This window comes from Leopardus geoffroyi, assembly GCF_018350155.1.
Source record: "Leopardus geoffroyi isolate Oge1 chromosome D3 unlocalized genomic scaffold, O.geoffroyi_Oge1_pat1.0 chrD3_random_Un_scaffold_48, whole genome shotgun sequence".
NCBI lineage: Eukaryota > Metazoa > Chordata > Mammalia > Carnivora > Felidae > Leopardus > Leopardus geoffroyi.
Window position 1 is genome coordinate 11,485 of NW_025543560.1, and position 19,677 is coordinate 31,161.

At 52.5% G+C, this 19,677-nt stretch overlaps 1 protein-coding gene across 2 annotated transcripts; it reads left to right on the top strand.

Moving 5' to 3' along the window:
• Positions 1-1,248: 1,248 nt before the first annotated feature.
• On the top strand, positions 1,249-14,183 carry LOC123595688 (liprin-alpha-1-like). 2 transcript variants are annotated; one of them, XM_045473359.1, is made up of 8 exons: positions 1,249-1,437; positions 7,159-7,260; positions 7,532-7,696; positions 8,287-8,424; positions 9,945-10,091; positions 11,647-11,781; positions 13,339-13,422; positions 13,882-14,183. In XM_045473359.1, the coding sequence occupies exons 1-8, from the start codon at positions 1,270-1,272 to the stop codon at positions 13,885-13,887; spliced, it is 945 nt and encodes a 314-aa protein (XP_045329315.1). In that variant the 5' UTR covers positions 1,249-1,269; the 3' UTR covers positions 13,888-14,183. The 2 variants fall into 2 exon arrangements, with proteins under 2 accessions (XP_045329315.1, XP_045329316.1); XM_045473360.1 differs by lacking the exons at positions 11,647-11,781; positions 13,339-13,422; positions 13,882-14,183 and adding exons at positions 10,321-10,377; positions 10,487-10,613.
• The last annotated feature ends 5,494 nt before the right edge of the window (positions 14,184-19,677 follow it).

The following is a 19,677-nucleotide window of genomic DNA, read 5'->3' on the forward strand; positions in this document are numbered from 1 at the left end:
TTCTGTATTGTTTATTTCTGCTCTGATCTTTCTTATTTCTCCTCTTCTGCTGGGTTTAGGCTGCCTTTGCTGTTCTGCTTCTATTTCCTTTAGGTGTGCTGTTAGATTTTGTATTTGGGATTTCTCTTGTTTCTGGAGATAGGCCTGGATCGCAACGTATTTTCCTCTCAGGACTGCCTTCGCTGCATCCCAAAGCGTTTGGATTGTTGTATTTTCTTTTTCGTTTGTTTCCGTATATTTGTCAATTTCTTCTCCAATTGCCTGGTCGACCCACTCATTCTTTAGTAGGGTGTTCTTTAACCTCCATGCTTTGGGAGGTTTTCCAGACTTTTTCCTGTGGTTCATTTCAAGCTTCATAGCCTTGTGGTCTGACAGCATGCATGGTACAATTTCAATTCTTGTATACTTATGAAGGGCTGTTTTGTGACCCAGTATATGACGTATCTTGGAGAAAGTTCCATGTGCACTCGAGAAGAAAGTATATTCTGTTGCTTTGGGATGCAGAGTTCTAAATAGATGTGTCAAGTCCATCTGATCCAATGTATCGTTCAGGGCCCTTGTTTCTTTATTGACCGTGTGTCTAGATGATCTATCCATTTCTGTAAGTGGAGTGTTAAAGTCCCCTGCAATGACCACATTCTTATCAATAAGGTTGCTCATGTTTATGAGGAATTGTTTTCTATATTTGGGGGCTCCTGTATTCGGCGCATAGACATTTATAATTGTTAGCTCTTCCTGATGGATAGGCCCTGTAATTATTATAAAATGCCCTTCTTCATCTCTTGTTACAGCCTTTGATTGAAAGTCTAGTTTGTCTGATATAAGTATGGCTACTCCAGCTTTCTTTTGGCTTCCAGTAGCATGATAAATAGTTCTCCATCCCCTCACTCTCAATCTAAAGGTGTCCTCAGGGCTAAAATGAGTCTCTTGTAGACAGCACATAGATGGGTCTTGGTTTTTTATCCATTCTGATACCCTGTGTCTTTTGGTTGGTGCATTTGGTCCATTTACATTCAGTGTTATTATAGAAAGATACGGGTTTAGAGTCCTTATGATGTCTGTATGTGTACAGTGTAGCCCCCCCAAAAAGGGCTTCTGTGTTGGTGCACCCGAATCATCTGCAGAGACACAACCACCCACCCTTGTTGAGCCCTTTTGTGACTCTGCACCATTGTGGTCGCCAGGCTCTGGCTGCTGTGCTCCTCGGAGACGGTGGTGGAGGCACATCTGAGAAGAGTGTATCTGGACGAGTGAAGGGGTTGGGAGGAAATGTCGCTTACTTGCGCACTGTGCTTCCGGAAAGGCCTTTTCCGGAGAGGTCGCTCGGGAGCTGAGGCTGACCGAGCACTCTCCCAGCAGTCTGACTCCGAGGCCAAAGGCCGGGGTCAAGGAGGAGCTTGGCTTTGTTGTGAGCGATGGAAGCGGAAGCGGAGCCAGGTGAGGCACTGGCAGCTGGTGTTGGGACAGAACCTACCCCGTAAGGAGTTGGGTTTTCAGATAAGGGCCTGGGGTCGTTGTGTCCTCAGGGGGAAGGACCAGCATGATGTTGTTGAATTTTTTGAAAGCTGGTGCTGGTTCTGTGTGGATAGTGGGTTGGGGGAGGAGACAAGAATGGATGCTGTGTGGACGTCATTGGGTAGAGTGGCTCCTTCTAACGTGTGGGTTGAGCTCTAAGATTCGTGCTTTAGGCAACAGGTACAAGCCCCTCACATCACCCATCACATAAAGCACAGGACAGTGTGCGTCTTTATACCCTTTACAGAACTACGTAATGTGTAAAAGCAGCGTGTGTAATATTTACGTGTGTGGGTACAAGGCGTACACTAAAGCATTCACCTGTTCTGGAGAGCGTGGCAGGCACTGTACTAGGTGCTGAACGCTATGTGCTGCAGTTACCTCGCCCAGAGACGTATGTGGTTTTACGGAGAGCAATAGAAGGGCATGGGAGTGTGTGGTTCGGTGGAATAGGAGGAACGTGTGCACAGTGCGGCCGCAGGATGGCCGTTTTGTCCCATGGGTCGGCGTGGGTCAGACTCGGGGAGGCGGTTTTCCTTGGGAGGTTCGGCTGCCCTGTGTTCATGCACCCCACTCTGTCTCCCGGACGCCTCTCCAAGCACCTCGTAGTGAAGCTCCATCTGGGCGGACTGTGGGCTCTTGAGCTCCACACGGGCCACCACCCTCCTCCCCACACCTGTGCCTCCTCCTGGGAACAGAGCAGCTTGCTCCCTGGTCCGGTGGTCAGAAGCCAGGGAGATGGCTTTGCCTCTTTCCTGCTCTTCCCTCTCCCTGCTGGTCCGTGGGTCCTGTGGCGTGGAGCTTGCCTGTCTCAGAAGCCATCTGTGAGGTCTCTGGAGATCTGTACCCTGTCATCACTTGGGTGGACTCGGGGAGGGCCCGAGTCCTGCGGTCTTCCCTGCGCCGGCCCCACTCACCTCGCAGCAGCTTGGCTGTGGGGCGGGGGGCGCTTCCTGCTGTGCAGAGATGCTGGCGTCCTGCCCCATCCGTGTACAATACGCCTCGCTCTCTGAGAAGACGGCCTTTCTTTCTGAATCTGTGTCCTGCCTGCTGGCCCTTAGTGCCGGGTGTTGCCGAGCAACTTGGTCACTGACTCCTTTGGGGAAACACGTATGCCTTGTGTACGAGGACCGTCTAAACTTCTCCTTTTCTGCTCCTAGGTTGCTCAGTCAGTTAAGCGGCTGACTTTGGCCCCGTCATGAACTTTTTCTTGGCGAGGTAACCCCCGAGACGGGCTCTGAGCTGACAGCCCAGAGCCTGGAGTCTGCTTTCAATTCCTTGTCTCCCTCTCACTCTGCCCGTCCCCTGCTGCTCTCCGTCTCTAAGAAATAAAGAATGACATTAAAAAATTAAAACAGAAAATCTATTTCTAGTTTACTCTTTTCTGTTGTTCACAAAGGTCGTGCTTGCTTCGTTCTTCCCCAAGGATGAGTAGAGCTGACCGTGGAACAACTTGGTGTTCGGGGTTCCACCCTGCCCACGATTGAAAATCCGTGTATAACGTTTGGTCCCCAGAACACTTAACTGTTCAAACTCTCCTGTTGTCCAGTAACCTGAGTAGAAACAAAAACAGTGCATTAGCACCTGTGTCTTGTATGTGTTATATACTCTATTCTTCGAGTCAAGTAATCGAGAGAAACAGTTTTACGTCACAGGGAAATAGGTGCACAGCTCTGCGCTGTATTGATCCCTAAGTGTATTCTCCGTTTGTTTCTAGAATGAATTGTCTATCAGAACCCACATCAGTGCTGGCTCAGGTGACACACTACGCTGTTGTTACGTGTATCATTAGCACTATGCGTCCGGAATGGGAGGAATTGGAAAGATTCCTGTGTATTCACGGATGTCACAATTCATGCGTTACCAGTGAAGGGTGAATGCTTCATGATGGCCTGGTGTAATCAGTACGATTGCTTCGTCATGGCCTAGGAGATACACGGGGGAATGAATGGTTACAAAGCTTTGCTAGCCTGCAGTTTTACAGCCCTATTCCTAATACAGCCTGGACACATTGTTACATTACAAAGACAGCCTGTGATAGTAGGCTGAGAGGCATCTTCTCTGGGCGGGGACAGAGAGAGGCCTGCCAGAAGGAAATGTCATGTTTGGAAAGCCAGGTTATGGAACAACACGTTATTCGTTTTCTGTCAGATCTTACTGCCCTTATGCCCGTGTGAGGATAGGCTGTCCGAGTGCACACAGTTCTCGCACACGATGTTCCTCCTGATGAACGCTTAGGTGGTGGTGACACACATGCGCCCCGGGCGGCCTGGCTGCATGCTCCCTCGATTTTCACGCACAGACGTGTGCATGGCAGGCGAAGTGGTTCACTGAGCACCTTGGTGAGGATTTGCTGTCTGGAAAGTGGGGGTGGGTCCTCACAAATGTGCTGATATGCAGACCTGCATGGGGTGGGGGGGACCCGCTAGCTGGGGCAGGCTTGGGCCTTGGGGCCCGGCGGTATGGGGGTGGAGGCGGGCACTGTCTGTGCAGCTTTCCAGAAGGGCCTTTCTGTTCCTGGCCAATGTTTCCGTAGACGGCTGGCTGGCTTTAGTCCCAGCGCCCTTGTCGTGGAAGGGTCCATGTGGGAAAGGAGCCGAGACTCTGCCGGATCACTCCTGGTGGCAGCGTGCTTTCCAGCGATGACACTTCCATGCCGCCTTCCTCGCCCTCCGTCTGCTTCGCCAGATCTCCTCTCTGTGCTGTCTTCTTCTGTGACCTCCTCTGGGCTTTTCTCTGTGCGCGTGACCTTCTGTAGGATACGCCTTTTGAATCCCTGCATCCCCCAACTCTTTTTCTTTTTCTTTTTGCCATATGCACAGTCTCATTCATGAGTTTCCTGATTGGCTGTGTCATAGGTCCTGGAAATCACGCACGTCGTATGGACAGTCATCTCTAGCAGGGATTTCTTGATTGTGTTGGGCTTGATGGTTTTCCCAGAGTGTTTTGTAACGTCCCTTGGCATCTTCCTGACTTTCATAATGTTCCCTCTGTGGCGGTTCTCTTTGGTAGCATTGACTGTCCTTCTTGTAAAGTGCCTGTGTCATGAGCCTCACAGATCCTCGTGGCCCCTGGTCCGCAGGCTGACTGAGACCCGCTGCGCTCCGGAGCGAGTGAGCCGCCAAGACACGATTGGTGGTGACCCGTGGGGTTCTGGGTGGCCAGGACTTTGTCCGATGTCAGAAGAACTTTGGAGGACAGTCCCTTGCTTTCAGCGTGCTTCCTGAGTTGAGGGACAGAGCCGGGATGGAACTGGTCCGGGGCAAGGGCTCTGGCTGTGCAGCCAGACCACTGGCCACTGGGACTTGTTGCCTTCAGGACCCTGGGGTGAGCTTCCTGCACAGGGCCAGCCGCCCTGATCACACCCCCGCCTGTATCCGCTCAGTCGGTAGCTGCTTCACCCCTTCCCACCCAACATCTTGGTGCTCACTTGTCTTTCTCGTGAATAAATGTCGTTTGTGGCATTTTCCCCCCGACGGGGCACCTCCTTCTGCACGAAAAACCTGTGCAGGCAGCCATGGTCTCCTCAACTGATTTTCTTGGGCTTTCACTTTTTGTGTTGGAGAGGTCGACATGCGGTGGATGGTAGTTCCTTCTTCTCTGCAATCTTCTCTGGGGCGTCTGGGAAACCGTGTGCTTCCTCTTCGTGGTAGAAGCTGCTTCTCCTATCGTCTGGACCATTTTAAAAGCCAAACCCCTTTCTAAAAGCACCAAGCTATCCTGTGCCTGCAGTGAAATGTGCCAGTTTTCGATCCTTCCCTTCCTTCTGCCTTACGTCGTGATGTCAGGTCTTCACTTGTCTTGCAGTTTGAGTTGAGTCTGCAGGTGTGCCCGTCTCACAGCAGTCCTACATCCACAGAGATGCCACATCTTCCACGCGAGACACAAAGCTGTCTCACAAATAGCACCAGGTTTTTGCATGGGCTGGGGTAGCTGCAACGAGAGCTTCGAGAATTTCCCTTTCTTTGTGCCTCCGTGGTCCTCACGCTGGCCGGCTGGCAGCTGCAGCTGTGGACCTCGGTACATGTCAGGCCATTCAGCCTTTTCTTGTCATACCACGAGTCTTCTCTGCATCGCGGGAGCACGTCCAGCATCCCTGGGGACACTTCAAACGGGTCCCAGGCTGTAATTCAGGTTCATGGTATTGCCCTTAACACGGCGAAAATGACGCAGGAACCCTGAGAAATCACTTTTCCTGTGGTGCTTGATTTACTGGAGAAAGGAAGTGCTTACCAAGAGCCGAGTAGCAGATTTGTGGATTCGTGCAACACTTGAGGGGACCTCAATAGCAACAGGAGGTGGTGCACACTTCCCCCAGAGGACAGCGTCTGCTACAGCTCGTGTGATGCGGTTAGGACTTAATCCTGCGTCTCCACGTTTGTTTGCCTTTCTCTTGACTGCAAATGGCACCATGTAGGTACGGTCAGTTTCTGTGTGCAAGATGATACGTTTTGTCTTGTGAGAGTAGGTTTGTGTATGTTTTCCCGATAGGAAATGCTCTCATAGCCTACTATCTGCGTATATTTCATGCACTCCTGGCCTCCCTTTTACTTACTAGTTTTGATACTTCGTAGCTGCTCAGCTCATCTGCCAGTCTTGCCAAACGTCACACATCTCCAGAAAAGTTTCCAATGTATTTATTGGAACAAAAATCCCCACATAGAAATGGGCCTGCACAGTCCTACATCAAGGATCAGATAGGCTTCTGTGGGTTCACCTTGTCAAGTCAGATTGCAAGGAACGTGGTCAGTTCTGTGGTAACATTCCCGTTGATTTGGAAAGGGCTGATTTATGAAGGAACTTGAAGTATGTCACCAGTTTGTACTTGGATTTTCTAGAATTGCTGAAATCAACCACTCTCTCTTTGGAATGTCAGTTGATAAGTAAACCTTATCCCCTCATTTGTCCTACAGAGACAAAAGCTCTGGGGCGCCTGGGTGTCTCAGGGCGTTAAGCGTCTGACTCTTGGTTTCAGCTCAGGTCATGATGTCATGGTTCACGGATTGAGCCCTGTACCGGGCTCTGCGCTCGACTGACTGCAGAGTGTGCGTCCACCTCCTTGGAGCCCACCTGTACGCCATGTCCTGGTCGGGCGCCCAGTATTGGCGAGAGAGAAGCCCCACGCGGGGTGGTGGGCCCTGGCATCACTCTCCTCAGAAACCCTTCCTCCCTAAGATTTCCTGCTTGACTAAGGAAAGAAGTCGTAAACTCGCCCTTTCGCCAAGAGTCCTACCATCCTTTGTGAAAAGTCCATTGGGTATGGTTGAGTCTGATTGAGCCAGGTGTTCAGGCTAAGACAGCAGCTTTTGAGTACCGTCAGCCTTTCCCCACTGCCGCTCCACAAGCCTGCTTGCCAGACGAGGCCAGAGGCCGGGGACGGGCAGGAGGCTTCTCGGCCTGTTGCTCCCGAGTCAGCCGAGTTCCTGAGTCCTAGACCTGCCAGGCACCTGAAAATGTCTGTCCCCTTGAGTGTCGGTCCCTCCGAAAATCCCCGGGACTCCTGTGGGTGGTGAGGAGGGGACTGGTGTGTGTGATGCTACTTGAGGGTGGTGGGTGCTGGGACTCTGGAGGGCCACGGAGGCCTGGTGTGCTCTGGTAAAGACCCCCTGTGTCTCTCCACTTTTGTCCCCTCGCCGACCCCAGGAGTGTGCAGCTCTCGCTGCAGAGCTCCACACCTGCAGGGAGCAGCTCGTGCAGAGAGAGGAGGAGATCGCCAACCTGAAGGCGGAGAGAAACAACACCAGGGTCAGTAGGCGCACTGCCAGTGTCTTTAAACACAGGACACCATTCGCTCCCCTTGTCCACGTGTCCCCGTGGAGTTGGCCGGGACCTATTGTTCTCAAACCTTGTTTGATCCGTGAGGAGGAGTAAGGCTATTTTAACACATTCGAGGGGGTGGCTCCCTACCTGGGAACTGAATTGAAGGGATTCAGACTTGGTTTTGCATTTGGTGACCTTGAGGCCCGGAATTGAAGGTGTTCTTGAAACACGGTTTTCCTTTTGCCTCTCCCGCCAGCTGCTGCTGGAACATTTGGAGTTGCTCGTCTCCAGGCACGAGAGAGCTCTTCAAAAAACAGTCATACGGCGACAGGCGAAGCCTCCGGCCGGCGTGTCCAGTGAGGCGGAGGTGCTCAAGGTGCTCAACTCCATATTGGAGAAGGACAAGACCGAGGCTGAAACGGTGTGCCTAGCCACGGCGGTCCTCAATTTGTGCACATGCTGTGTGTTGTGGGCACACTTTGTGTGTTTGTGTGACTGGAGTTTCCTTTTCATCTTCTCGAATTCTTGTAAGAAGACAGGTCTGTATGGTCAAAAAGCAGTAGTTGGTGGCAATGTTGTGTGTATCGATTGGCTAGTACAAATTGCATAATGTAATTTCTTTCGGGGAAGATTTGTCTCCCATGTAAAATTGAAAGCGGTTAACAGGCAAGTTTGTGAACAGGAGCATCCGTGAAAACCCTTCCCAGCATTCTGTCATGTTATTTGAGGCGAAGGGGATCTTAGGGTAACTGTATAGTAAGGACTAACGAAACACCTCTGTGTACAAACTCAATCCCTTTGTTTTTCCAGGTAAGAGAGCAGTTACGTGTGGCACTGGAGGGGTGTAGTTTCGTAGAAGAAGAATTAGGGGCCACACGCAGAGTTCAGCTCCAGACCTCATCCCAGGATTTGGTTGGAGGGGGTTTCCTTTTTATCCATTGTTTTTAAAACAACATATGAAGACTAGCAGTGGGGGCCCTCACACGTTGCTTCCCTTTCTGAGTTTCAAAGGTGCAGAGCCAGATGAAAGAGCTCCTGGCTACCCTGTGCACTCTCGTGGCCAAGCTGGAAGAGGACCTGGACGTCTCCAGGAAAGACCTCATCCTTTCGGAAGCAATGAACACCATATTACAAAGAGATGTCCGTGAAGTGAGTGTCAGTTGAAGTGGCCACGCCGTCGTCGAGCCAAACGTGGGGTGTTTGGTTCGGCCTTGCCCAGCGTGTCCTTCGTCTCCCACGGGTTTTGAACGTTTGGAGTTTGGTAGAAGTAGCAGCAGAACGGGACGTGACTCCGGGGCCTGGGCGGGCTGCCTCCCCGTCTGCGTGGTGGCATCTGTCCTCCCTGGGCTCTCCCCTGCAGAGGCCTGGCGGGCAGGCGGCGGAGTGGCCTCGGGTGTGGAGTGTGGGCCACCTGAGCTCGGCCCATGCCGTGCTCTCGGTCCGTTTTGGGAACACACTCGGCACGTAGGAACCAGCGTGGTGCTGCCAGGTCGCTTCCGGGGGCACGACCGTGCGAGGGCGGCTCTGCCGAGGGGCCGTCACGGCCGCCTCTGCCGCCCTGCCCTCCTCCCGGGGGTTCCGTGCTCCTGGTCGTGGCGGTCAGAGTGAGCGAGGGGCAGCCCGCTGGTCCTGGTGTAAGGTCATGGAGGAGTGCGGCCGCTTCTGCACGTGTGGTCGTCGATGGGAATCTGATCATTGTCACAGAAACTAGTAAGGGTAGGATGGTTTCTCTGTGCCTCCTCCTGTCACTGCGAGCTGCCCTTTGCAGACAGTCCCCGCACACCCCACCCCCAGCCCGGCAGTGCCACCTCGGGAAGACCCTGTCAGACCCTCGAGGGTGTACGTGCACGAGCAGTCTGTTTAGTACCTTAGTGTGGGTGAGGTCGTGTCAGAATTTAAAACAAAAGTATTTGCAGAAATTATATAACCCGTTCAGTGAAGTTGTTGTTTGGCAAAGGTGGGGAGAGACCCCTCAGCAGAGTTCAATATGCAGAGAATTCAGAAAATCATTTCTTAGGACTCATCACTTTCACTCTTGAGCCTGCTGACATAAATTGCTTAGTAAACACGGAGGGCTGGAGGAGGAATCCTTCGGGTGGTGGACAAGAAACGCAGGGCAGGACGTCCTGGTTCCATTTGCAGTGTCAGATAGCATGGGATACAATGTTGTTACAGGGTTAAGCTATAGAAGATGACTTCCACTTATATGAAAGGTGGAGTTTGGCTTCCATTTGTTAACACTGCTGCCTCAACTTTGTGGTCATTGGATGAGATTTCATCCACCTTTTCCCCGGAAAAAGGATGGTTGTCTCATGGTGTGTGCCTCCAGAGGCAAGTCGCTGTTGTGTGCAAAGCTCAACGGTGTCCGGAGGCAACCGAGGTTGTGACTTCCGGGAGACTCTATTATCCGTTTGTCGTTGAACACATGGGAAAGAATAAGCCTGGGTAACTGGTCAGAATCCCGAGCAGCCTCCGCACTGTCGGCACAGAGCCTGACGCGGGGCGCCAACTCACAAAGCGACACCGGCTGAGCCACCCAGGTGCCCCGAGGATGCTACTTTTCTGTTTGTTTGGAAAATGAGGACTTCGCCCGGTTTTTGTGTCTGGAGTGTGTTAATGTGTCGTACGCTGATTCTTTCCCTGTTTTCCCTCTGAAATACCTGCTGTAGGCCACGGCCCAGAAGGAAGACATGCAAGAGAGGATCACTACCCTTGAGAAGCGCTGCCTCAGGGCACAGCAGGAAGCCACCTCTCTGCACGACCTCAAGGATAAACTTGAAAACGAGATCGCAAAGAAGGACTCTCTGCATCGACAGGTCGTTGGTTTTCGTTGAACTTCATTCCACTTTTATTAATTACAAGTCAAGTTAAGGACCAAGTGTCAATGTCAAGGTTTTAGGATCTTAGAATCTTGTGTTGACCAGCGGGGTTACCTCAACGTCCAGGGTTTAATTCTTTCGACTTTTATGGAAGCAGTGATGGGGCTATCCTCCTTGATTCCTTCTTTGTCTTGTCTTACATGCACGTTACTCTGTTGCCTGTTAGCACTGTTTCCAAAGGAGTAGGGAGTGGCCGGGAATGTGTAGGCAGCTGGCCATTTTGGTTAGTACCTGAGATCGGGGGGAATGGCAGGTGCAGAAGCACAGTCTGGCGTGAGGATGTGAGACCCTGTGTTTTGGGAAGCAGCACGTCTCTTCCTTGGTTGTCTCAGGTCATCCGGCATTGAACAGGAAAACCACATCCAGCTTCTTGGAAACAGACTGAGTTTGCCTGGTGTGTTTGTCAAATGTGTCAGTCGACCCAAAATGATGATCAAAGTGAAATACTAGGAGGCCATTAAAATGACACCTGGAATGCTGTTTGAGAGCACATAAGATGTTCCAAATCATGAGTGTAAAAGGCAGATCATGAGAGACTACGTGTACAGCATGTGATTTATTTTCTGAGGGTTTTAAAGCATGATACGCGGTCTGTATATACACACAGAGCTATATGCACACAGAAGATGGAAGGCGTCTGTGGGAACAAACGTTAACCTTGCAAAAACCTCACCTTGTACATGATTTTTAAAATGACTTTATATATTTTTAATGCTTATGTATTTTTGAGAGAGGGAGCCAGAGTGAGAGAGAGAGAGCGAGCAAGCATGAGCAGTGGAGGGCCAGAGAGGGAGAGAGGGAGACACAGAATCCAAAGCAGGCTCCAGGCTCTGAGCTGTCAGCACAGAGCACGAGGCGGGGTTGACCCCATGAGCTATGAGATCATGACCTGAGCCGAAGGTGGACGCTTAACCGACTGAGCCACCTCGGCTTTCCTAAAAGTCCTTTAACAAAAAATCTCGTGTCTATGTTTTCCACGTTGAAGTTTTCCGCGTTTTTGGTCAAGAGGGAGAGTGTTTTTGTTGAATAATGGTACACTTCCAAAAAGAACTCAACTGGCATCAGGCATGCTCTCAGAAGCTCTGTGCTGGCTGATGTGCCCACCTCAGAATGTCCTATGTAGCGAGCCCTCGGACCACAGTATAAATATGTTTACGAAGGGTTAGGACCGAACCCTTCTCTCCTTAACTGGTCAGGAAGAACGAGCAAGCTCCTCCAGAAGATGGGTTTTCTTTAATGTGTGGGAACTTTGTTGAAGATACTGAAGAAGAGCAAAGAGTTGGGCAAGACATGTTTTGCGTAGTGAAACGAGGACCAAGGCAGTGGGTGACTCCTTGCAGAAAGGAAAGGGTTACTCTGAAGCACCTACCAACCTGTTGGCTTCAGTCAGAACTAACAGTAGATCTCTGCATTTAGATTTTGTTTCACTTTATTGAAAATGGAAACGGAGAGAAGACTTGCTACGCTTTGATGCTTTGCCTTCATTTCCTAGACTGAGGCTCAAAACCGCCAGTTGCAAGAGCGCCTGGAGGTGGCGGAGCGGAAGCTGCAGCAGACCCCGAGGAAGGCCAAGTCGCTGCCCGAGGTGGAAGCCGAGCCGGCCCAGAGGGTGGCCACCCTCTGCAAGGTGGGGCCCCCGTTTCCTTCTGGGTCCCATGGTGGGAATGTCATTTTCATGGCGGTCCGTTCTTGTATCTCATCTCTCACCGGTAACGTCGGCGTGCCAAATTCCACGAACCGGCTGAGATCTGGTTTCGGTGCTACTTTGTCTGAGATTGGAATGCTTTTCAAACGGCAGGCATCATCCCCAGTTTTGTTCCCTCCGGTTTTGTCCGACGTGTGCTGTTTGCCGTTGGTTGCATCCAAGACTCACTGCTTTTCAGAGTTAAGTCAGCGACTCAAAGCTCAAGATAGTAGCCTTGGGTAAGAGAAGGACAGGGGTGCCTGGCTGGCTCAGTCAGTGGAGCTTGGGACTCTTGATCTCAGGGTCATGAGTCTGAGCTCCCCGTTGGGTGTAGAGCTTACCGAAGGAAAAAAAAAAACAAAAAAAGCATAGAATTTTTCCGAGAAATGAGAAAATCCTATCCTCTTTTAAACAGAATCGTTTTTATGTGAAACATTCTTAAATGTTCATTTATTTTGAGACAGACAGAGAGAGCGAGCATGGGCACATACATGAGCAGGGGAGGGGCAGAAAGAAGGAGATAGAATGCCATGTAGGCTCCATGCTATCAGCACCGAGCCTGACACAGGGCTCGAACGCCCAAACCTTGAGTTCATGACCTGAGCTGAAGCCAAGAGTCAGAACCCGACTGACTGCGCCACCCAGACACCCCTGTAAGAAATAAATCTTTAAGGAATTCCCTCGGAGGTTCCACAAATAGAGTCGAGGAACGTGCCCGACACAGTCCCTGCCCTCCCAGTTCTCACAGCCCTCACCACCCACAGAGGAAGGCAGCAGTTGAAGAGGGAGTTTCCAGATATGATGTGGTCGGTGCTGGGATCGAGTGATGCACACAGGACTAGGGAGCCCGTGACTGGGCAGCCAGTCCATCCTTCCAGAACCTGGGCTGAGGGAACCTGTAGCAGGGAGCCTGTCGGTGCTTCTGTGTCACCGGTTCGAGTGCAGTGAGGGTCCCAGTGGGAAGGGGGTGGGGTCGTCACGGGATAATGACCCTCAAGGCTGCCATCAAGTCGGGCAGGCGGCATTGGGCGCCCACAGGCCCAGGCTCCAACAGAGCCTCTCCTCCTTGGTGATCTGCATGTCAAGTCTCCGTTTCTTTTCTCGCCTGTCCTGTCTCCTGTTCCTGGTCAGCCGTGTAGCCCGACCCTTTGTCTTTGGACACTCTGCTGCTGAGGAAGCTAAATTGTTGGAAGTAACTTCCCAGCTTAGGAAGGCAGCACGCCTGTTTGCTCTTTCCGCTTGCTGCTTCCTCCTGTCCGTGCTGAGTGGACAGGGGTGTCTCCCGGGGGACGAGGCACCGTCCAAGGATCCGGGACCCGGGGTGGGGACGAGACCATTGCCTACCCCCGGTCACCAGCATGGAAGCCCACTGCTTCCCACTGGCAGGCATGAGGCCTGTAGGGACTGTGAGCAGGCAGAAGGCCGCTCACAGCATGTCGTGCGTAGGCACAGCGTGTGGTGTGGGGCAGCCAGCTCTTCTGACCCCGCTGTCGCCCACAGGCCGAGCAGAGGCGTGGCAACATCGAGGAAAGGCTGCGCCAGATGGAGGCCCAGCTGGAGGAAAAGAACCAAGAACTGCAGCGGGTACGTGTCCGAGCGGAGCAGCCGCGCACCTGGCAGTGGTTGAGGATGAGGCGCAGGCTGGGGGTGTGGGGGTAGGGAGTGGTCCCTTGTTGCCCACTTCTCCCCATGTGGACGCCAGGCCCCTTCTCGATCCCGTCAGGGGTACCGTGGACTCTTGTGCGAGTTGGATGCTAGTGAACACTCCTAGCCTGTGGACAATGTTCTCTGGACGCTGGGGCCCCGTAGGCAGTGCCGCCTAGGGGTGGAGGCACCCGCACAGCCCACCGTGCCCACCAGCTCATTAGCAGCTACTCACGGTTGACGCGGGACCTCGTGGGTGTCCCTTGGCCAAAGCGGAGGTACCGGCCTGGGGTAGGGCAGCCTAGAGGAGGGGTCTCCTTCCTTAGGACATGACACTGAGGTCCTGAAATCAGGTCACGGGCCTGACCTTGGTCCCCACATCCTGAATTTCTACTTGAGGTGTAAAGGCACAGGTCGGGGTAGATGTTCCTAAGAAGAGGAATAGCGTGATCGAGCCTTGACGAAAGGGAGGCCCGTGTCCCTTGAATCCCCTGAGAATTTTCCCTGCGGGAGCTGGTCGGACGTCAACATGAAACACCCAGGAGACAGACCAGGCAGCAGCCTCCCCAACTTGGGACGTCCATCCAAGGCCATCAGGTTTTGTTTTCACCAGAAAACTCAAAACACTCACCCTTAACTTACACCAGAAACTCGTGTGCTTGGCCCTCGGGGTCAGAGAATCAAACATGAGTTTCCGCGGAGTGAGGCTTCTGATGCCAGCGTGACGGCTCGTGTCGGCCGACCCCAGCCTGCCATGACACATGCACACAAGCGAGCACAACCAGACGCTAGCCTCTTGGGCCGAGAATTCGACCTCACCTACTTAGAGAAGCACTTCATTGCCTTTAGGACTGTATGGTAGTTTGGAGGGACAGGTGTTGAGATAAGGATTCTATTATAACTGAGACAATTCCAAGGACACTTTTAAGCTGCTTTGCTGGAAAAATACTTGGGTGCTGATCCCTTCTTGTGGGGTGGCCAGGGTCTTTTCCAAGTGATGGCCGTTGCTGCGTGTGAGGTGTGGTGGTCGTGCTTTTCTGTTGCCTGCTCCCAAGGAAAGAGGTGCCAGCAGGTGTGGCTTAGAGATGAGGAAGCCCGAGCCTGGAGGGACTGTCCATTGCCTAGCCTGCGGGTGTGTCCTGTGGGCTCTTCCTCTTCCCTGGGCCCCCCGACTGCAGGGCACATGTGTACTCCGTACCCCACGGCCCTCCGCCCGGCAGGAGCCCCTGAATCCTGCCGGCCTGTCCTCGCCGCTTCTGTTTTGGGTTAATTCAGGATATGCGGTAGAAACAAGTTTTTAAACCATACGATCGATGAGAGTTCTATAAAACACAGACCCGTGAACCTTGCGGTTACGTTCGGAAATTACTTGAGGTAAATACAAGTTTCCATTACAAAACGTTCAGGAGATGTGTGAATTTCACGAAAAACAGGTGAAAGTCTTTCTCACCACTGAATCTTTCCCAAAGTGGATTTTTTTTTTAATCTTTCGGTTTTGTCAATGGATTCATTTCTTTCCCCCTGAGGCCAGATCCGAGCTTCTGTTTCCGCCCCGGAATATTCCTCCTCCCGTGTGTAGATGAGCTGATCCCCTTAAGAATATGCTCTTTCCTGCATGTGCATCTGCCTCCTGAGCCCATCTGAGAGCTAATAATGAGGACATTCGTGAGGGCCCATGCGTGTTTTGTTTCCCAGAAACAAAGGGACCTGCTAAGTGATGACCCCTGGGAAGCAGGTTCCTGCGTTTCTGTGCCCCGCTAGGTCGGTGCTGGCAGTGACGCACAAGCACGCCAAAGAGTGCCGTGGGAAGGGGCAGCCGAGGACGGCGTGCGTGTGGGTCACACCGCTGGTCATTCGCACGCCTGAGCCGGTGTTCGCACTTTGGCTTGAAGCCTGCGTCTTCTCTTTCAGGTAAGGCAGAGAGAAAAACTGAAAGACGAGACTAATCAATGTCTCTCAGACACTATCGACCAACTCCTTGACGACTCGGACCAGCGTCTGAAGCGTCATCTGAAAGAGAGAATGGCTGCCGTGGAAGATAAGGTAGGACATGAGAGACAGCGGCTGAGTGCCCCCGTCCTCACAGAGGAGACGCTCACGTTGTGATCCTGAGGAGCAGCGTGGAGCAGAGGCTAACAGCCACTGTAGAAAGTAGAAATGATTCTTTCACGCGGAAAAACTGCAGGCTGTTAGCCACTGTCTGCGTTAAGTTCCCAGTGTCCTGTCCCTGCCCGACGTATGTGTGCGGGAAGGTGCGTCTCACTGTCTAGAAGAGGAGTATGGTCTGGGGAGAGCCCGAGAGTAAGTATTTTAGGCTTTTACTAACTGAGACGTAAGGAGTAAGCTAGCTTCATGCTAATCAAAGATGGGCACAGAACCAGCCATAGGCAGTATATAACTAAGGGGAGGGGCCGTGTGCCGATAACCCTTTGTTGCTAGGACCCGGCGGTGGCTGGATGTGGTCGGCAGGCCCTCGTTTGCCACCCCTGTGCTGGAACCTTCGGCCTGGTTCTTGTCTGGGGAGCTAATTTCTACCTCTTTTGTCCAGACGGACCGCTAGGAGTGCGCAGTTGTGTCAAGCACTTAACCAGCTGAAAACAGAGTTTCTCCTGTTCCATCTCCTGCCTTCCCTCTTTTCATCTGGGTTGGAAAGAGTCTAAGGCTGGACTCTTACACCATCATAACGGATACACTTGAGGTGTAACGGGAGGGAAGCAGTATCATAGGATCTCTGTGAGAGAAGCTCTGGTGGTGACAGTTGGACGCGGACCTGATACTACCGGTTCTGGTTACACCTGTGTCCCTGTAGATGAGCCCAGAATCTTCCCTCAGATTGGCACTTGCAGACACCAGTGAGCAATGCTAATTACACGGCACACTTGTTTTGGGTAAAACCCATCATGAGGTGCGTTATTATACCCCACGTGAGGTTCTACCTTGATCACTGGGGCCAGCCTTTCGGTAGAATAGTTGTATGTGAGATTGGAAGTATATGTACGAAACTTAGGTCAGGTTTCCCAAGTGACTGAGGCATCACAGACCCTAAAAGCTAGTACAAACCAGTGTACCTGCTGCAAGTAAACTTAGGAACCTGTCACACTTACAGTCAGACGGTGATCCGTGAAGAAATTGCACATGGACAAAGTATGAGTAAAGGCTGTTACTGCAGTTTCACAGACAGCATTTCACTCTGTGGTCATGTGACCCTGTTCGTTGGTATGGCCATCCGCTCCATGCCTTGTCTGTGGCGCTGCGTTATCGTAAAGAGAAACGTAGGCATGCTCTAGCATGTGGAACGTTTGAAAGAATCAACACTAAAGGACTGTCAGTACCTTTCTCAGAAGTCTCTGTTAGGAGAAGTTGGCAATCTGAAACCAGTTAGAAGAAACGCAACGTGAGAAGGTATTTCCATCTCTCACTCATTCAGTGATCGGTTGAGACTGGAAAGGAGCAGGTGTCCTGTGGGGCTCACACTTCCTCCAAGGCGAGCCACCAATGTGCTTTCGAGCGGCCCCACGCTCGCAAGTCTGAATAGCACGCATGTGGCGGACTTGGAGCCGAGCAGCCTATGGGGTTCAGATTTCTGAGTCCCTTCGGGGGTTCGCTCGAAAGCTAAAATGTTCGCGTAAACCGTTCGTTGAGTGCAGCGTTGCCCAGCAGGAAGGTAACAGGTGACACGGGCGTCATCCCAAGGGTTCTCGCGGCTGCATTTGAAATGGTCAAACAGACGGGTGATGTTAGTTTTCATGTAGCCCGATGCAGGCAACATGTTATTGTGTCATGTAAATAGTGTAGACGTGAAGGAGCTACTCTACAATGTTTTTCCACATTCAGTCCTTGCAACCCACGGGGCGTCTCACGGTTCCATCCCCTGTGGTCGGGACCAGCCCCATTTTGGGCGCTCAGTTAGCCACGTGCGGCGGTGTCTCCGGCCTGGGACGGCACTGCCTCTGGGGTAGTTGTGTGACCGAAGCTCCTCGTCGGTTTTGCTCCCTGGGGCTGCGTGTGCAGACGTGAGGCTGGGCTGCAGAGGGTCCACGACGGAGCACGTGCCTATTGCACAGAAGGGCTATTCCCCCACCGCCCAGAAAGTCCTGCTCCTCTCTACATAATTAGGAAGAAGTCCTAGTGGCTCGGTGTTTCTCCTCTGTAACCTTGCTATGCCTGAGACCTAACTGTTCAGTAGGGTTTAGGACGTCCACTTGGTGATCCGGGTGTTTACTGGAGGACTCTCGGAGAGAACGGTCTTGGGGTTTGTAACTGCTGAATTTACCCATCGTGGTTATGATGGTCAGCATTTCAGCACACTTGATGCAACTAGTGCTTTCCATTTTTTCTTGAATTCTAATGAACCTACACTGTTGTATCAGTTTCAAGTAGACAGCATACCGTTTCAACAATTGCACACGTAACTCTGTGCTCGTCACCATCGCTGTGGTCACCGTGTGTCACCATACAGGGTCCTTAGGGTATCACGCACCGTATTCCCTGGACTGTGCTTTTCATCCCCGAGACGGCCTTATTTGATATCTGGATGCTGATGCCTCCTAATCACCATCATCTCTTTTGCCCATCGCCCCTACTCTCCTCTCCTCTGGCCACTACCAGTTTGTGCTCTGTGTTGAACGGACTCTTGATGCAAAGAATCGTTAACCTTGCTTGCAACGAGTGTCGTTGTCGTTTGCTGCTTTGCAGGATCGCCTTCTACGGAAGATGGAAGCAGTGAGTGGTATATTAAAGCGGGCAAGACCAAGAGGCTCTTCACTTCACCACGGGTATGACATTTCCCGGTTCACAGATCTGTTTGAGATGCGGCTGGGGGCGGCTTCCCTCTGTCACCAGTATGACCCGAACCAGCTCATGGTTCCAAAGTAGAACCGTGGGTGTGCTATGGTATGACCCGAACCGGATCAGAGTTACACACAATAACCCTGAGTGTGTTGTAGTCTGACGCGATCCATTTTCCAGGTACCAGCTAACTGATGATGGGGCGGGGCTGGGGGGGACACTGCCCTTCACCATGCCTAACATGAACCACCTCACAAACACATACGTTAGCACCTGCTGTGTATCTTCCAGAGGAATCCCTTGGCCGAATGGGCAGAGTGACTGGATGTAGCTCAGGGAGCCGGTAGCTTAGTAGTTGGCAAGAGGGAGAAGTAAAACCTCATTCCAGACGTTAGGTTTGGAATCTCAGGAGACCGGGAGGCATGACAGAGCTCACAGCCATGGGAGGAGGAGTGGAAGTTAGGGGAAGTTCTGTTCGTGTTTGGGTGGGTTTATTTGCGGCCTCCCTCCACCGAGTGTGGCGGTGATGGTGTGGGGCTAGGAGGGGTCCAGCGTGCCAGGTTCGGCCCAGCATCCCTGGAAGCTATGGTCCCTTCCGCAAGGCCAGTGGGGTCACCATGGGAGTGCACACGTGGCCATGGTTGTGAAGGTCACCTTGACATTGGTGGGGTTAGCGCAGTGCTCGCAGTTTCTTATATTTTTGAAAAGACTGGAGAATGACATGTAATCGCCGTAACTCTGTCGGGACGTTGGTGAGTCGCCTGTGAGGGCGCGGGTCAGCCGGCTTGTGAGCTGCGTCCCGCAGACAGTAATTGTCAGCAAGGTATTAAAAGGTTTGCTTGCTTCTTTGTAGGAAATGGGTACCATGTGAGAGTCATTCTGGTGTGACGGTGCCTCGAGTAGCTGACTGGGCCCCCTTAGGTGCAGGGGGCAGGCTCCGGCTCCAAAGGCAGGCCCCCTCAGGCCTCACTGGGGTCTGTGCGGCTGTCGACGGGGGCTGTCGGGAGAGTCGAGGGTGTGCTGCGGCTGTCCTTGTTGAGCCTGCTTGTAGGAGAGAGAAGTCAGTGCAGGTAGAGTCACAAGCGGCGCTCCCTGTCCATGGAACTACTGGTGGCACAGCGAATGTGTGTCCGGAGAGAGAAGCACACGGGAAGATCCGGGCACAGAGCAGCCTCTTGGGTGGCTGACGGAGATCCTGGCCAGCAAGACACCCGTGTGCTGAGTGTCACCGTTCCAGGGCTTGAAGACGGGTATGTGTGAGGAGGCCAAGGGAGCAAACAGTGGATGCGGTGCAGGCCCCTCGAGTGCATGTTGGAGTTCTCAAGGGAAGGGGCTGTGCAGGCCCCTGGAGGGTGGCACCCTGGGGCAGTTGCCATAAGAGGGACGTCCACGCCCGGCACCCGCCTG